General features: G+C 38.8%; 1 protein-coding gene across 5 annotated transcripts in view; it reads left to right on the plus strand.

Annotated features, from left to right (window-relative positions):
- phkg2 (phosphorylase kinase, gamma 2 (testis)) overlaps nucleotides 1–19,094 on the plus strand; it is a 58,244-nt gene extending 39,150 nt beyond the window's left edge. For 2 of the 5 annotated variants that reach the window (XM_035404454.1, XM_035404455.1), the window contains exons 7-11: nucleotides 3,730–3,820; nucleotides 4,106–4,259; nucleotides 6,438–6,551; nucleotides 13,390–13,515; nucleotides 17,915–19,094. In XM_035404454.1, the coding sequence (XP_035260345.1) occupies nucleotides 3,730–3,820; nucleotides 4,106–4,259; nucleotides 6,438–6,551; nucleotides 13,390–13,515; nucleotides 17,915–18,160 (731 nt within the window). In that variant the 3' untranslated portion in view covers nucleotides 18,161–19,094. Of the gene's footprint in view, nucleotides 1–3,729; nucleotides 3,821–4,105; nucleotides 4,260–6,437; nucleotides 6,552–10,690; nucleotides 11,047–13,389; nucleotides 13,529–17,914 lie in introns of those variants that run through there. The other 3 variants (XM_035404453.1, XM_035404456.1, XM_035404457.1) reach the window with 3 other exon arrangements.
- Nucleotides 19,095–19,179: the final 85 nt, after the last annotated feature.

The following is a 19,179-nucleotide window of genomic DNA, read 5'->3' on the forward strand; positions in this document are numbered from 1 at the left end:
AGGTAAGCTTATACAAAGCAAATAGCTGACCATATGCAGACCAATCTGGTGTAGTGCTTATTATAAATGCCTGTGACCAGGTAGAAGTTTCTTTTCCATTGACACAATATCCAGATGCTATGACGAAGCTATGTCAACAAAGCAAGCAAATTAGACATTTAACATTGAAACTAACTTAAAAAGTCAAACACGTTTATGAGTAAAATTAACATTTATTAACCCCTTCGCGCAATACCCCTTGTGGTTGGCATGCTGGCATGCCTAGGTTGCTCAATTCAGACATTGTGTGCTCCACCAACCAAATTTTGAGTTGAGTGGAGTTTGAGTGTTCTAGCTTTACTATAGATGATTCAGGACAATTATGCCGAAGACGATGTTTCTAAGCGCCACCATTGTCATGTTGGTTGTCCATTTACCAAGCACCCCCTCCCTGCAGCCTCATCTGTAACTACACACCCCACGCATAACACACTGGCCTATAGTGTCTATCTGGACATACATGAAAACATTCTTTACCACTAAAAATTTGTATTCCATCATAGCAGCAAGATAAAGCCAACAATAGCCAAAGGTATGCCAGCACAGCTGTGAAAAACTGTTCACTGAACACTGAAATAAACAACAGGAATTAAAAAAAATATTATATCATATCATTCTGTTGTCAATATCTGTGTCTAAATACGGAATAAATATACAACCTTACCATTGGTTTTACGCATAGAGGTGTCCCTTTTGAGTGGTCACATACTGGGCTATATTTTAACAATCTAAGCGCATGGTCTAAAGCGCATGGCGCAAGTGCATTTAGGGCATGTCCAAATCCACTTTTGCTAGTTTAACGGCAGATAATCTGAGCGCAAAGGAAGGCGCATGGTTCATACGAGAGTTCATTATTACACATTTAGGTACTGTACCACATTGTGTGATAATGTTTTTGCATTTAAAAAAAAAATCTGATATCAATGTTTCACCTTAAACCTTCATAAGGGGCACATGTAAATGGTAAATGGACTGCATTTATCCAATGCGCTTTACAATTGATACCTCTCATTCACCCATTCACACGCACTGTCATACACCAAAGGTGAAAGGTTGCCATACAAGGTACCAATCAGCTGGTTGGGACACTTTGACACGCCCAGGGCGGGGGATCACACCGGCAACCCTCTGACTGCCAGACAACCAGCCTTACCTCCTGAGCTATGTTACCCCATGTATTTGCTTTATAATATTTCTGGACCCCTAGATATTTTAGGCCACTTTACTGACAGGAAGCTTGTAATTCCCACTTGAAAATGATGCAACAGTGAGTTTCCTGAGTCAAAATAGTTGATTTGTAGTGAAATACATGATTATGCTGTGATTTACAGCAACACATAATTTAGACATTTTGGATAGATTTGGAGATGGGTACACTGCTTACTTTTTGCTTCATAGAACTTTAGTAGTTCTGGTGAAGGAGTTTTTGATCCAGGACATGTATAGTTTTACCTGTTGTATATATGGGATCGCTCAGTATTTCATTGCAAACTAAAACAGAGCAAGAACATTTTTGATTTTTTACCTAGACAATTGCATTTGTGGCACTTTATTTCTTCCAAAATGATGAATATAAACTAATCTAAGTTAGTATTGTAAATGGTACAAATGTCTTGCTTCATTTAAGCCATTTTTTTTTTGGCATGTGCGCAAAGGGGTTAAAGAAATTAAACACCATTTAAAATGCCTAAGGTCTCCCCAAAAGGACCCTACATATTGATGGATTCAATACCATCTAGTGTCCCTAATCTCCAAATCTGAAGCCCCGTCCATTACCTCACTGGGTACAAACCCTCTCGTTTTCTCTTAGCATTAGCATTCTGTAAACATATAACAGCAAAAAAAACAAAATGGTTGGTTATAGCAACTCTATAATTCTAACAACTGATACATTTATACAGAAGGGGGGCATCTTTGTTTTTTTGGTCACCTAGCATTCAATTCCCACTAGAATAAACTTTGAAAACCATACTAACTTTTCAACGACAGCATTTTCAAAATGATGTATGCTTTGGTTTATTGCAAATAAAAGCCTTATACCCGAAAATTACTTACAGAACAGTTTTTTTATTTAGCTCGCTCAAAAACGATTTTTTGGAAATATTTCCAAAGGTTATCACATTGCTCCATTCCTTTGGGAGGTTGTAGATTACAGAATTGCACATGTATAAACCTGAAATGGCTACAATAGCCGCATTGTACATTATGTTATTGATCATGTTACCTGTAGCCTATCAAGCGTTACATTTATGGCGACTCTCCCGTACATTTGCGAAAGGAGAGAATCTTTTAAAATCTTTTTAAAACACATAACTCCTTCATCTTTAGGAACAGTTGTCTGTTAGAGAAGTTGACAGATGATGACTCTGGAGATGGTCGCTATTGGGTACACAATTCAATTTGAAATATGAAAAATTGTGTTCTAATGTTTTTACTAATGAGACGAATGTGTTAAAATTTAAAGGTGACAGTGCCTATCCATTGCATCCATGGATCCTGACACTGTCCATGTCCCGATTTCACCAGCGATTGAGCGGAACAACAATGTTGCTTTCCTGCCATAAGCTGGACTTAAATACTGGCAGTGCATTGAAATGAACTTGCTGCAGCTGTGCTCATTTACATAACCAGTCTTTGTAAATACCCCACTATATTGAAAACCTGTGGCGACACACATAATTGTGGCACTGACGGTAATTTATAATTTTTTTTGCTCCAAAAAATGCCACGGTCCAACTAAATTCAACAAGTCCACAAACAAAAACCCAAGCTTCAACTCTCAGCAGTTTCACCAGAAAACCAATCCCCTTTGGCCTTGGGGCACAGCCTTTTTATAAGGCCCAAAGATTAGGCAATGGAGCAGCTGAGCTAATTAGCTTCAGCTGTCACACTGCCTAGTGGACAGCATCCCATGCCCCGTCCTGGCACCACATACCCTCCCCCTTAGCTTCGAGCCCTTTGGTTTCAGGCACTGGTGACCCAGACAGATAAGACCGGTGGTTTAGGGCAGGCCCATCCCTGTGACCTGACTTGGCAGCATGAGTGGGACATTTTTGGAGGCCCGCAGGCCTTGCAGTGACAGGCAGCAGTGGAAAACCACCCCCCTTAAACCTCCCCCCTTATGCCTTGTAGCATGACCTTCTTATTAAGGCCCAGTGATTAGACATGATGGGTAGCATTGGAATGAGCTTTAGCTGCCACACTCTGCCTGTGTGTAGGGCCGACTCTGTCCACTAGAGCGTCCCATTTCCCTTTTTGGCAACACAAAATGCTCTGTTGTCCATCTTTATCAACTGCATATGAATCAGATGTAATTTGCTACAAAAACAGATTTGCAATTATTTCTTTACAAAGGTATTTCTTGAATAATTGACAATAAGCTTAATTGTCATTGAGCTTAATTTTGGAATTTGGTATGCTTCTTCTTAAAGGTACACTTCTTCAAGGAAATCTTTTGGACATTTTGGATGCCAGCTACAAACTATATTCACTACTTAATTCTGCATTTCATCACTTGTACTGTAGGTCAATCTTAGCTTTCAGAAGAACATTTGGCTGCTTTAAAAAAAAAAAAAATTAACAAAATCCTATGTGAATTGTATATGTGAATTTTTTTGACAATTTTGCATTGCATGTGTTTTACATTGAGAGGTTGTATGCCTCTCCTTTTCCCTTTTCTCATCCTTTCAGAGTTGTGTGGGACTCCCGGTTATCTAGCTCCTGAAATCCTGAAATGTTCCATGGATGAGACTCACCCAGGATACGGTCAAGAGGTTGACCTGTGAGTCTCCAACAAAAATTTAAACACATTTTGGTGGCGGCTCTTCCTTACTGTTTCTTACTCCCTCCATTGCCTTAGATGCTTGCCTTCTCTATTCATCTGTATGGAATCACTCCCTAACCCTCGCAGTGTAACTCTTCCTGGTGACTTCTCCTGTTTTCTACCTCCCTCTGTATGGTGTTCCCCTCTGGCTTTACTGTCTTTATACAGTGCCTCTCCCCTTCTCACCCTGTGGCATCTCAGATCAATTGCTCTATGGCCTTCATTGTTCTTTCCTTTTCACAGGTGGGCATGTGGGGTGATCCTGTTTACCCTTTTGGCAGGGTCCCCACCCTTTTGGCACCGTAAGCAGATGCTGATGCTGAGGATGATCATGGAGGGACGTTACCAGTTCAGCTCTCCTGAGTGGGATGATAGGTCTGACACCGTCAAGGACCTGGTGAGCCCTAGGGATTAATATTTTTCCCGAAAATAAAGTTTTTATTTCTCTCCGGGGAATAGTCACACTGGGAACCTGAGCTTGTTTTTAAGGCATGAGCTACCAGTAATACATGTTGGTCATATTTCAATAAGCAGGGCTAAACAGAAAATATTTTAACTGACATAGAACCACACGTAGGCGGTCGCCAGCAATACTGGATTGATTTAGAGTAACATGAAGCTGCCACCTCCTTAATTTCAACTGGTCTGGCCCAGCGTCAGGACCCCGAGAACAAAAATCACCCAACCACAATCTCAGTCCCAACAAACAGGGGTATGCTATATTACAGTAGTTTAAAGTTTAATTTGACGCATTTGTCCCTGCTGTAGAGGTTATTCCAGCCAGAGGGAAATGCCTTGCGGGTTTTTTGACAGTAGGGGGCTACTGTACTACTGTACTGTAACTACTGTACTTGACGTTACGCCACGTTGTATTTTGGAGTGTTTTGCTATCTTTAGATGAATGCTTAGCTCTGTGATTTGGAGATAACATTTGTATTTGGGAAAAATAAAGCCCCGGAGAATATTGGGTTGGTATTAGTGTAGCCGCTATTCAATATTTTTTATGGATATGGTAACTCTTGTCCAATTGTTGGGATGGCAGGTATGTTACGGCTTAATGGGGCGGCATGCCCCATACCTATACAGCACTGAGAATTTACCACTTTTTAGCGTTCCCTACAGAAAACCACAATGACCACTGCTTCTCAGCCATTAAAAACATTCATTTCTGTACCTTCTGACCCCATTTCAACAGACAGAATTCACAAACAACTTCACATGTCCAGACAATAATGCCCCAAACTTAGGGGATTTTGTGTTTTTTCCTTCTTCTTTTCTCCTGCCTGATTGCACCATCACCAATGCTCGAGGACCATAAAGAATATGTCTCCCCATTGGAGGATTTAGGTTCCTCAACCAATTAAAACATCAAATAAAGACACAAACTGGATATACGCATTCTTTACCAAGATAATTCACAGCTGTTGCCACTAGTTAGTTGTTGGCTCACTGATAATGTCCTTGCCTGGGGACTGTTGAGGCGGAGGACCAAATCCCACCTGAGGCTCAGATAAAGCTTTAATTTGGTATGCACACTTATTTGCTAACTAATAATTCACTATTACTTTTAAACTATTGCTTATGCGACTGTATAATTTTTGTGGATCCTTGTGAACCAAGTCTAGCCAGTTTTACACAGAACGTTTGCTTGTATTATGCCATACCTTCAGACGTTTGGTTAACCGGCTACATTTGGTTGCAGTGTGAAAGTTTTATAGCCAGCTAGGATATAGTCAGGCCATATGGAATAAAACCAGAGCTGAATTGTGCTTACTGGACTGCCTTCTATAAAAGCACAAGCCAATGACGTATTAAAGAACGTCTTATTGCAAAGCCGTTCATGCCCACTTAATTCAGTAGGTGTTTATAACTTCATTCCCTTATGCAATATTACCACTGAAATTACATCAGAATGCTCAATGCATATGTTTACCAAAAGGCACGAATGGGGAGCTATATGCAATTCATGACAACAGATATATTGATTTTCTTAAAAACTTAAAAAAGCTGACCGCTCTGGGGATTCTACTGTTTAACTGCTTAAACGCCACATTTCAAAGTCATGTTAACAAACCTTATTCTCTACCGACATACAGTTACGTCTGACATGTCTACAACTCCCCATTAAAAACACTCACATTTAAAAACATGATAAACACTTTCATAACTAGCAGTAATTTACGCAAAAAAAGGAATTTCATGCACAAGCTCTTAATGACATTTCAGTCAGTCATTGAACATCACAAAATACGATCTTTAATAGTAAAGACATATAAATGTACTGTCTGTTTTATATATGATTCAATAAGCAAACTTACAGTGTCTCTGTCATGGTTAGTACATGTTCTTTGTATAATAGTCTGTGATCATGTAAAACTTAACCTATATGCCCATTCTGCAGAAAACATATTGTTTAAACTATTCAATTCGATAAGTTGTGGTCATTTCTTTGGTACTACTGTTATTTTCTGATATGCAAAGGTTGCTGGGAAATATGTCTGTGTAAAGTCAGTAAGCTAGCTGAGGAAGAGAGCAAAGAGGAGTGCTAGCTACACCTAAGTGTATCAAAATGCAGATGACCAAACAGAAAACGGAGCAGGAGAGAAGGGTACACAAGTTGCGATCTCGGGAGCTGAAGTTGAAGGAGATCATTTTGTACATGAAGACTCATTGGATACCTCTCAAAGCAGTGAGTACATAGAGTGCTTTATTTGTGTTGGAATTCTGATGGTGCCAGCCTCTTATAGGCTAGTTTCAATTGTGCCACCGTGCCATCTGTCACATGATGGCATATACCCAAGAGTACTCAGATTAGGTGTGATCATCTTTAAACCAGAGGCAGGTATTTTTAGACAGTCCTTAGAAGCTGGAGAAATACCTGTGGACTGGAAGCAAGGTAATATAATACCAATATATAAGAAAGGGACTGTACTGATCCAGGAAATTACAGGCCTGTCAGTTTAACTTGCATCACATGCAAAATACTGGAATTTATCATTAGAGAAGTATTTCTTGAAAATAGCAACATCCTAAGGCATAGCCAGCATGGTTTTCGCAAAAGAAGGTCATGCCTGACAAACCTTCTGTTATTTTTTGAAGAAGCTACCAAGTGTTTTGTTTGTAAGAGTTATGATATTATATACTTAGATTTCCAAAAGGCATTTGAGAAGGTACCACGAGAGACTCTTCTTACATTCTCTTTTTACGTCTACCAGTAAAAACCATTGAATACAAAACTAACTACTATTTTTTATTGAAAATATCATGGGGTCAGGTTTCACGTTCCCCTCGCTTGCTTGTTGCTGGCGTCTCTTGTCTTCGCACATCTTTGTCTGTCTCTCTCAAAGATGTCTAAAAAATAATAATTTTCCACACATCAAAATGCTAAACAATAGATGTTTATTTGAATAGTTCAGTAATTTCAATAATTGTTCATTTCCCCTATTCGGTAAACGACGGAATAGACACTGTCAGGAGAGACACGATTATGGGCAATTTATCTTGAATAATTCTAAATGAAAAACTATTTTACTGTATAGCTACTTCTTGCAGACATTGGGGAGAGTCGGTATAAATGTTTTTGGATTTAGCTCATTTTTTCAGAAAATATTTAGCCTAGCACTATGAAATTTTACTTAAAACAGCTCTAGCATGTCAGTAGTAATTACCTGTTTCATTTACGTTCATACCTTAATCGAGTCAAGTTATAAACGTATGAACCATTACCATAAATTACTGTACTTCAAAACTTCCATGTAGCCTACTGTTGTAAGACATTGTAGTGACATGTGAATAAAGTTACGTTCATTGTTTTACAGCATTTCAAAAGGATGCATTTATCTCATTGACAACAGACCATTTTATTTAAGATTAGGTTTTCTTACATGAAATAAATGAAAATTTAAATTAATTTGGCCATAGTTTATGCATTAAGACCAGTCTAATCTGGTGTGTGCTTATAATAAATGCATGTGACCAGGTGGCTGTTTCCTTTCCATTAATCATTTTGTATAGAACTGACTTGTGCATATACAGTCCTAAAACAGCGACTGTAGCAGCAGTGTACAAAAAGTTATTGACCGTGTTACATTTATGATGCATTACATTCATACCAACTCTCCCCTATATCCTAAGTGAAACTAACATGGATGACATTAGCCTATAGGCTGTGTACAAAATTATCTGTTCAGTTTCACAGACTGACCACAAAGTTCGCTGGATAAACATTTATGGACGTACATTTCACTCAAATACACAGGAAAAATGTTATGGGTAACAAGCATGTCCCTATTTGCAGCTTGTCACTAAATATGTATTTTGCTCTCCTTTCCCATTGAAATAAGAGCAACGGTAATTTGACCTCAAGCCACTGTTCTAGTTTATTCGTGAGTCCCATTTTGCCTCCTGGTGGTGGTTGTGTGAACAAGTTGTTCCTGTGGGAAAACAAAAACAAATGCTAAATTGCCTCTGCCGGAGCAACACCAAATATAACCACTGTAATTTTCCTCCCTTATACAACATGCATGAAGGAAAGAGCCCACCCCACCCCTTTCAGTGCAGCCTGTTAAACAGCCTGTCTGCAGGCAACTTATTTAAAAGCTTTATTAAAGTAACAATAACACATATTCACGGAACACTGGTCTAAAAACACATTACATATCTATATTTATATTAAAAATATGCCACTTCCCTCTTCACTGACGAGACCCCACCTTTGGGTCCTGGGTGGGGAGGGTGGTATCGTAAGCTTTTTAGCATGCTAAGTGGCTAAATTTGCAATTGCTGGCTGAATAATTAATGAAAATTAAGCAAACATTTTCAGGCTGAATCGAAATAACCACACTTTTGTTTGTTAGTCGCTTCCTATCTCCAGTCAGTTCTCCAGGAGATGAGCTTGGAAAGAGTACATCAACCTTGCTAGCTAGAGGGATGGCTCGTGGAATTATTCCCCTTATCTAGGAAGCAATACGTTCTTAATTACAGGTGTTCTGAACTAGATAACTAGCTAGCTATTGGGGATTTCCATTGTATTCCATTGATTGTTGTGAGTGCCATTTCCCCTTGAGTATATGCAAATTTTATTTGTTTATCCTTTGTCCTTAACTGTCCAACTAAGGACCTGTACATCTCCTCCTCTGAGTTTGATTGCTATGCCTGCCCTGAATGTCAAAATAGATTAACAAAAAAATAAATAAATACAGGGGGAAAAAAATTAAATTTTCTTTTTCCTTGGCCTTTTAATTATTTATCCATTTATTTATTTATTTATGCATTACTTTATTTTATTATTTATGTATACATTTATTTATTTTTATTAAATCATTAAGAAATGGAAGTTAAGCTGAACTGTTGAAGTAGAGGCTAGATCTGGAAGACCAAAGAACATCTGACAGAACTGGTCAGATATAGAAAGTAAAATACCACATATCACTGCACAAACGTTTTGGAGCAGTATGACAATGTTGCTTTCCTCCCATTTGCAAGACACATCTTTAATGACGGAAGTGAATTTATATGAACTCAGCAGCAGGTATGCTCATCTGCATAACCAATCTTAGTAAATACCCCGCTAAATTGAAAATATGCGGCAACACATTTTTATATTTCAAGTTGTTTAATTCCGCATCCAATAACCAACTATCTCCAGAGTCACCATCTCTCAATTTCTTTAACAGGCAGCTGTTCCTAAAAATGTAATGTGTTTTAAAATGATTATCTCCTCTCACAAACATTGAGAAGTCCTTCCAGTGTAACACTTAATAAATGAAACACAGTCAATAACTTTATGTACGATACAGCTTCTGTAGCCATGTCCAAAAAACTGTTTGGGAAGTAATTTTCTGGTATAAGGCTCTACTTTTATTTGCAATAAATCCGATCATACATCATCATTTAAAAACGTTATCTTAAAAAGTTAGTATGGTTTTTGGAGTATATTCTAGCGGGAATTGGGTGCTAGGTGACCAAAACACGTGGTGTCCCCATCTATATAAATGTAGCAGCAGTTACACTCTTGAGTTTCTATAACAAACAACATGCTTTTTGTTCTTATATGTTTACGGAATGTTGGGCATTAATATGGACCAGGTCCACCCTTTTCTGCTATAACACCCTCCACTCTTCTGGGAAAGCTTTATACTAGATGTCGGAGCATTGCTGCATGGATTTGCTTCCATCCAGAAGAGCATTAATGAGACTGGCAATTACCTGGTTTGCTGTTGGCTTTCCAATTCATCCAGAGGTGTTGAATGGGGTTGAGGTCAGGGCTCTGTGCAGGCCAGTCAATTTCTTCCACTCCAAACTCGGCAAACCACTTCTTTATGAACCTCACTTTGTGCATGAGGGCCCCGTCGTGCTGAAACAGGAAACTGAAGGCCTTCCCCAAACTGTTGCCACAAAGTTGGAAGCACACAATTCTCTAGAATGTCATTGTATGCTGTAACAGTAAGATTTCCCTTCAACAGAACTAAGGGGCCCAAACCATTTTTCCTCCTCTACCAGGCTTTACCGTTGGCACTATACACTTGGGCAGGTAGCGTTCTATTGCCAGATAGTGAAACGTGTTTCATTACTCCAGAGAACACATGTCCACTGTTCGGGTCCAATGGCGGTGTGGTTTATGCCACACCAGCCAACGCTTGGCATTGCACATGGTGATCTTTGGCTTGTGTACGGCTTCTCGATCATGGAAATCCATTTCATGAAGCTCTTTATGAACAGTTCTTGTGCTGACATTGTCTCCAGAGGTAGTTTCAAACTCTGTAATTAAAGTGCCACAAATGCAGTTGTCTAGGTAAAAAATCCAAAATTAATTTGCTCTTTGTTTAGTTTGCAATGTGCATGTCCTGGATCAAAACTCCTTGACCACAAGTGCGTATCTGACGGTGGATATGCAGAACTACCAAAGACCTATGAAGCCAAAAGTAAGAAAGTGTGCACAGTGTCTTCAAATCTATCCAAAATGTCAAAATTACGCATTGCTGTAAATCACAATATAATCATGTATTTACCTACAAATCAACTGTTTTGACTCAATACATCATTTTCAAGTGGGAATTACAAGCTTTCCATCAGTGCAGTGGTATAAAATATCTAGAGGTCCAGAAACATATTCAAAATCTCTCCAGAAATGAATAAAATGCTTTTTGTCCATTATAAAGAATATAAATGAAGGTTTGAGATGATACATTGATATCAGATTTAAAAATAATGCAAAAACATTATCACACAATGTGGCACAGTACCTAAATGTGTAATCATTAACTCTCTTTTCTGTACTCGACAGTATGTAATGTTTTCTTGTATGGGGATGAGATAACATTAAAACAATATTCAACCATCCACCACATTTTGGCAGTGTTCTAGCTTTCACTTCACATCCAGTGCATGAAACGCAAACCCTACAGAACTACCAAAGAACGCTTACATTTCATTGTGAAATATCCTCATTATTTTATAGTGCACAAAATGTTGTATTTTGTGCTTTCTCTGTCCTGTTGGCTGAAATAGCATCACATGTACTGTTTTTATGTGTCCTATTGGCTGAAATAGCATCACTTTTACACAAGTTATCACATGGCTCAACATTTACCATTTCTGTATTTTACTTTTCATTCTCCATTCATTCTCTATATAATAAGAATAAGAATATAGCTGCAAGAAGCACTAAGGGATAATTGCAGAGCATTGAGTACAGTCTTTATCATTCTAAAATGTCTGCAAATATATAAGCAAATTTAATTTAAAGTCACTCAATTTTAAAAATAACGTGTATAACGTAAATATTTTGAGCGGTAACTCTTACGTATCGACGAAGAAGTCTTATCTGTGTTCAGTAGATGGAGACAGTGACAGAGAATCAATGCTGTCATTCTCCTATTCTGACTTTTTCCAGAAAACAGTATCAGCTGAGTCTATCAGCAAACAAATGCCTTAGCCATGCTCAGTAGTTCTCAAGAATAATATTTTCCAAAAAATTCATTAAGTGAATGTGATTATGAGAACTTGTGGTTACGCTGAGTTATAAAATGTTGTGTATATATTCAATATTTAGTCCCAGATATTGACTGTAGAATGACATGGTATCATTTTTTAAACGTAGTGTGGTTATATAGACAAGATTACATTGACATAGCCAACTGGCTTCACGATACCGGAAGCTAAATGCAATTTCCATGTCGGTATGCCAATTTGCAGTTGAAAACTGTTTTATAAATGTACGATTCCTGTCTGTTGTTATATTATTGTTGCCACTATTAGAAGTATTTTGCTGTTTCTAATCGGCTTGATGACTTACTTCCCAAGCACAAAATGGTGTATTTTGTGCTTTCTCTGTCCTGTTGGCTGAAATAGCATCACATGTACTGTTTCTATGTGTCCTATTGGCTGAAATAGCATCACTTTTACACAAGTTATCACATGGCTCAACATTCACCATTTCTGTATTTTACTTTTCATTCTCCATTCATTCTGTATATAATAAGAATAAGAGTATAGCTGCAAGAAGTGATGTGGAGGGCCAAGCACTAAGGGTGAATTGCAGAGCATTGAGTACAATCTGTATCATTCCAAAATGTCTGCAAAAATATAAGCAATTTTTGTGCAACAATGTAATTTCCTGTGGGGGTACACTGCATGCTGAAATGGGAGAGGGAGACACCAGAGTGTACAAGGTCCAGTTCTTTGTTCCTCCCAGCATGGCACATCTACACATGTGGTTCAAATTGTGCTGGAGCACCACCCATGTGCCAGGCTGGGAGGAATACATTATGAAATACAATTAAATGAAATGAAATACATTACCTAAAGTGGTGTGCCTTACTATTCTTCCTAGTCAATACCAAGATTAGTCATCACCATGATGATACTTTTAATATCCGTGTAAAATTGTGATTTGTAAAACTGATTATGCATTCATATATGCTCCAATGCATGCAGTGATCGTCTTAGTCTGACTCACAGGATATAGACTGTGGGTATAAGCCTGCCATTGGCTGACTATTTCAGTCAGAATTCTCCTCCCCTTCCACTATCTGCATGTTACCGTTTTTGCAAGGGCTGCATCCTGGGCTTAGCGATGATTGTGATTGGTTTAAAGAAATACAAACAAACCAGAGCATTTTTTTTCCCTATGATGATAATGATAATGGGTTGAGCCAGCGCTGAAACAAAGTGTGGAGATAGGTCTGGCTATGCGAGACTATGATCTTCTAAATGAAATGTCAAAATGCAAATGTCAGCTTGTTGTCTGTCATGCCTTTGAATTTTGAGTACTAAATAGATACTGCAGTGTGTTAAACAAAAGGATAAACTTGATTTAAATGTCAACAGAAATACCTAGTAACACACAAAATAAGAGGAATATCTTGGGGATAATGGGGAACAACTAAAAAACTGAGATGATGTCATTGAATAAGGCCATGAGCAAAGTTATAGCAGGTCTCAACAACATTTTTGGAAAATGTCCTTGATATGCTAGATGTACCTCAAATAAGCCACTTCCTACCTCTGTTTCTCCCTGTCCTTAGATCTCCAGGTTGCTGGTGGTGGAGCCGTCTGTTCGTCTCACTGCAGAGCAGTCCCTGGCTCATCCTTTCTTTCGCCAATACCAAAGAGAGGAAATGCGCCACTTTAGCCCCCGCAAGACATTCAGGGTGATTTTATCTTGTCAGTATTACCGTATAGGTCAAGTAAAACAGCTGTGTGTTCAGTAATTTGTTCTCATGCTGTTTTGAAGACCAGGACCTGTTGTGGAACTTTGAGATTATTTTTTTAGGCAGCAGAACACTAGAGAAGTATATAAGGGGGCAGGGGGGGTGGGGGGTTGAGGGGGGGTGAATATCAAGTCTAGCCAAATCCTGGATTAGATTGCAGCAAACCCATGCTAAAAAATGTAAGTTTTACAGATTGTCTATGAGCCTTTGGAATCTAGACTAAAGCTACCTGCTTATGCATTAATTATGATACAAGAAGTGACACAATGCCTTAATATACTGGTGACAATATTTCCATACACATTCATGGAAATCTGATGGTGTCAAATATTTTATTTCTTATTTAAAGCTGGAAAATACTGAATCTTAACTGGTGGAGGATTTAGCAATGCCAGAATAGTCATTTTCCATCTGCAATCGAAAAGTTTTCTTTCTGTTCTGGGCACACACAACCAGTCTGAACCGTCTAGTATCATGTGCCGTTCTGGTAACAGTCGATTTCTGCAAATTCTAACTTTAACAATGCGAACCAAATGAACATGCATGACAGTATAGGCAATTATTGCCTGATCACCAGATATGATTAATTGAAAACAATGCAGCACAGAATGAGTTCAGGGATCCAGTGAAAACAGTGTTTAAAAATAAACCATGTTCTAGTTACATCCATTCTTAAAGGATTTGACCTTTTGCAGATTTTGTGTAGGTTCCAGTGTGAAATATAATTTATTGATCTACAGTTTCTAGCTCTATAGCTACTAGATATGTGGCTGTAGACCAGTAGTTCACTCTTCTGGTACTTCTGTACTCCTGAGGTACCAGTATAAAATCTTGAATTAATTGGCAGGCTCAATGCTTCTGTTGTAGAAATGTTAATTGGATATGATTGCCAAGGTAAGAACTTCAAAACCACAAGCAATCCCAGTCCAACATTACCATTTTATGGTACAGTGCCTTCGGTAAGTATTAAGACCCCTTCACTTTTTCCACATTTTGTTATGTTACAGCGTTATTCTAAAATTGATTAAATTTATGTTTATTCTCATCAATCTACACACAATACCCCATAATGACAAAGCAAAAACAGGTTTAGAAATTTTTGCAAATTTATTAAAAATAAAAAACTGAAATATCATAAGTATAAGTAAGTATTCAGACCCTTTACTCAGTACTTTCTTGAGGCACCTTTGGCAGCAATTACAGCCTCAAGTCTTCTTGAGTATGACAATACAAGCTTGGCACACCTGTATTTGGGGTATTTCTCCCATTCTTCTCTGCAGATCCTCTCAAGCTTTGTTAGGTTGGATGGGGAGCGTTGCTGCACAGCTATTTTCAGGTCTCTCCAGAGATGTTCGATCCGGTTCATGTCCGGGCTCTGGCTGGGCCACTCAAGGACATTCACAGACTTGTCTGGAAGCCACTCCTGCGTTGTCTTAGCTGTGTGCTTAGCTGTCCTGTTGGAAGGTGAACCTTCACCCCAGTTTAAGGTCCTGAGAGCTCTGGCGCAGGTTTTCATCTCTCTGTACTTTGCTCAGTTCATCTTTCCCTCGACTAGTCTCCTAGTTCCAACCGCTGAAAAACATCCCCACAGCATGATGCTGCCACCACCATGCTTCACCTTAGGGATGGTATTGGCCAGGTGATGAGCGGTGCCTGGTTTCCTCCAGATGTGACGTTTGGCATTGTGGCCAAAGAGTTCAATCCTGGTTTCATCAGACGAGAGAATCTTGTTTCTCATGGTCTGAGAGTCCTTTAAAGCCGCGTTTCCACCGCAGGAACTAGGGTCTAAATTTAGTTCCGGGGGCTTTATTTTACCCCCAAAAAAGTTCCTGCTCGGGGGGTAGTACTTTCCAAAAGTACCGGAACCTTTGGGGTGGGGCGCAAGCGTTGAAAATTTCTGATTGGTCGACTACTTGCAGTGTTTTATTTCAACCGCCATGTTTAAAAATCTGCAGCTGCAAACCGATTTATTTTCATAATAACTTCAAATCAAACTTGTATGTTATGCGGTGCAGTAGCCTAGTTTTGGTTATAGCCTGCCAACGTCTTGGAATTATAACGTGTGCTCTTCTGCTCTTTTCTTGCCTTAGTATTCGTTTTATAAAATGCTAAGCATTCGTGCTGGGACAGCATATTACGTAATTGTAATTGACTCAAAACGTTTGATACAGTTATGTGAGGTATACGGTAGTTCTGCGTAATTCACATTGGTGGTACAGTAAAAGCAAACTGGAAATCACCTTCCGCACTTTTTGTCAGGGTAAAATAACAGGTTAATTCTAGTAATCGTCCCTTTAGCTTTTTCAGACTGCCGTAATTTTACTCTGCCATTCTTCAATTCCACAAAAAGACGAGGAAGACTATGGACTAATTTATGGTGCATAGTTCGCATCTGGAGGGCACACTTCGCTGCTCGGCTAGCGGTAGCTTGGAAGGAAAGCAAACGGTGGCTGTACCACTGCTAATTTAAATTTTCACGCAAGTCCGAGTTTTCGTTCTATTCTTGTCATTTTGCGATTAGCTTATATGGAATTGACGATGAGAAAGTAATCAAACAGCAAATTGTTTACAACGTGTGCATGTTTTCTGCTGTTGTTGCCAGCTATATTGGAAATGTGAATGCATTCTGTCGCCTCGGATGTCAAGACATGAAAGTGAATGTTCGCATAAAAACATAATGAATGTGTTTGAGAGGATATATAAAACAGTTACAATCTGAATATTGGCCTGTTATATCCTATTTGTTGCATAACAACGGTCCAAGTTCAACTACCAACGACAGTTTTGCTTGACAACGGTAAAATATGCCCAAACGGCTGCAGAAGAATATTTCAATTCCAGGTGATTAAATCGATAAAAATCAATAAATACAAAAGTAACCATATATAGTCATTGTTGGTAACCCGTTGTATATAAGTGGAATAAACCCCTCCAGTTTGTCCCGGTTATTAGAAAATAATGTAGGCTACTTCGGTGATAGTATGGGGTTACAGAAAAAATCATAGGACAAATGGACCGACGACAACGTCGCTTTTTCATACGTCAGTGGGCTAATTTGCCTAATCTTCACGGGACTTTAGACCGCGGTGGAAACGCAGACAACAATGGGCCGAAGGAACCTTTTAGTTCCTTGAAAGGTAGTTCCTGGGACTAAAAGTTCCGGGTACTTTTGGTGGAAACGCGGCTTAAGTGCTTTTTGGCAAACTCCAAGCGGGCTGTCATGTTTTACTGAGGAGTGGCTGACCACTCTACCATAAAGGCCTGATTGGTGGAGTGCTGCAGTGATGGTTGTCCTTCTGGAAGGTTCTCCAATCTCCACAAAGGAATTCTGGAGCTCTGTCAGAGCGGCCATCGGGTTCTTGGTCACCTCCCTGACTAAGGACCTTCTCCCCCGATTGCTCAGTTTGGTTGGGCGGCCAGCACAAGGAAGTGTCCTGGTGGTTCTAAACTTCTTCCATTTAAGAATGATGGAGGCCACTGTGTCCCCAGATCTGTACCTTGACACAATCCTGTCTCGGAGGTCTACGGACAATTCCTTCGACCTCATGGATTGGTTTTTGCTCTGACATGCACTGTCAACTGTTGGACCTTATATAGACAGGTGTGTGCCTTTCCAAATCATGTCCAATCAATTGAATTTACCACAGGTGGACTCCAATCAAGTTGTAGAAATATCTCAAGTATGATCAATGGAAACAGGATTCACCTGAGCTCAACTTTGAGTGTCATAGCAAAGAGTCTGAATACTTATGTAAATGTGATATTTCAGTTTTTTATTTTTTTATAAATTTTCAAAAATTTCTAAAAAACTGTTTTCATTTTGTCATTATGGGGTATTGTGTGTAGATTGATGAGAATAAAAATGAATTTAATCAATTTTAGATTAAGGCTGTAATGTAACAAAATGTGTAAAAAGTGAACGAGTCCGAATACTTTCCAAAGGCAATGTATGCCTTGCTGACCTCTTGGCTCAGGTTTGTATGTATTTTTCATGCCATGTCATGAGGCTTGAGCAGTAAATACTTATGCAAGCTTGTGCAAAGTGAAAGCATGACACAATGTGAAATATGCACACAAAAAAAAAAATTTGTTCTGAAATAAATTATAGTAGCTGGTAAAAGAAAACCCTGCTTTACAGACAGTGAATGGTTAAAAAAAGTCCAGATGTAGCAGCCCAGGGCAACTTGGCTCTAATTAGTGTGTAATGTACATTAATCCTTTCTCTCTTCTAGGTATTGTTTTGAAGTGTTTGTTGCTGTGTGTACATTAATTCTCACCTCTAGATAATGTTTTGAAGTTTTCAGTTTGTTACTGTGTTCTCATTATCTCTCTCCTCTAGGTACTGATCTTGACAGTGTTGGCCTGTATTCGAGTTTACAGTCGCTATCGCCGTGTCAGACCACTAACACGGCAGCTCCTGACCAGGGATCCCTACTCTCTGCGAGGAGTACGCAAGCTTATCGATGGTTGTGCCTTCCGGATTTATGGCCACTGGGTGAAAAAGGGGGAGCAGCAGAATCGAGCTGCCCTCTTCCAAAATTCCCCCAAAATCATTCTCCTTGGCCTTGAAGAGGTTGTCACTTAAGTGCTGTGTTACTGCTTTAAAGATATTTTATTCAAAAGTTGATATAAACTGTTATTTTTATCTTGTAATTTTAACTTTGTTGTTGTGGATTTGTGTTAACTGCCTGCTTTCTGTTTGCGTGTGAAAATTGTGTGAATGTGTAAGAGTACCACCGACCCTCAGCTCTGTGCTCAAGCTCCGCATCACATCACTAAGCCAACTCTATTGCAGGTTTCAGCATAGATCCACTTCAGTCCTTTAATGCAGCATATATTTATCATCAATTACTATACAAAAATGAACAAATAAAGAAGAAAGAAGATTCAAGTGTGGTATTTTATTTAATTATAGGTCCCACTGACTGATAAATATAATTTATTCTGCAAAAGCCATTCTTGCAGCTTTTAGGAAGGAATTTATCCTGAATCAATTCAGTGAATATCCAGTTGCCTGATTGAATTATATATACAAAATTTTATACATGAAAGTTGTCTTGGGTAAGTAAATAAATATGAATGGGGATTAATATTCATTCTCATAGTTGGGATCTTTGGGTTTTTAATCATAATGTATGAACTTCATTATGATATTATTGCAAAGTATTCCTCAATGAAAGCGCTCGTGTTCATCATTTGTATATATTCAAACTGTCTAGCTGACTAGCTACCCAGGTGTTTGCTCACTGTGTGAATAACCAGAGTGGGAATTATGTTGCTTCTGCATTTTTCTAAAATTGTAGTAAGTAGCTGGGCACGACGCATGATGAAGCTTTATTGTAATCCAATGCCTGATGCTTTCATTTCTTTTCATCAGCAGTTGGAACGTAAAGTGGTAAATATCATGAGTTTTCGTATGTTTCATATACAGTTCCCACCCAGGCACTTTCTGGGATCCCTTTCTCATCTGTAACCCTCTGCTTTTCTCTTGTCTGAATAAAGTGAAAAATACATAAGGACAGACTGTCTACTCTTTTTAAAAAATAATAAAAATCAGATGAACACTTGTCAAAACTCTCAAAGTTCAATTTCCAATCTGGTCCA

Source organism: Anguilla anguilla, chromosome 2, assembly GCF_013347855.1.
Source record: "Anguilla anguilla isolate fAngAng1 chromosome 2, fAngAng1.pri, whole genome shotgun sequence".
NCBI classification, from domain to species: domain Eukaryota; kingdom Metazoa; phylum Chordata; class Actinopteri; order Anguilliformes; family Anguillidae; genus Anguilla; species Anguilla anguilla.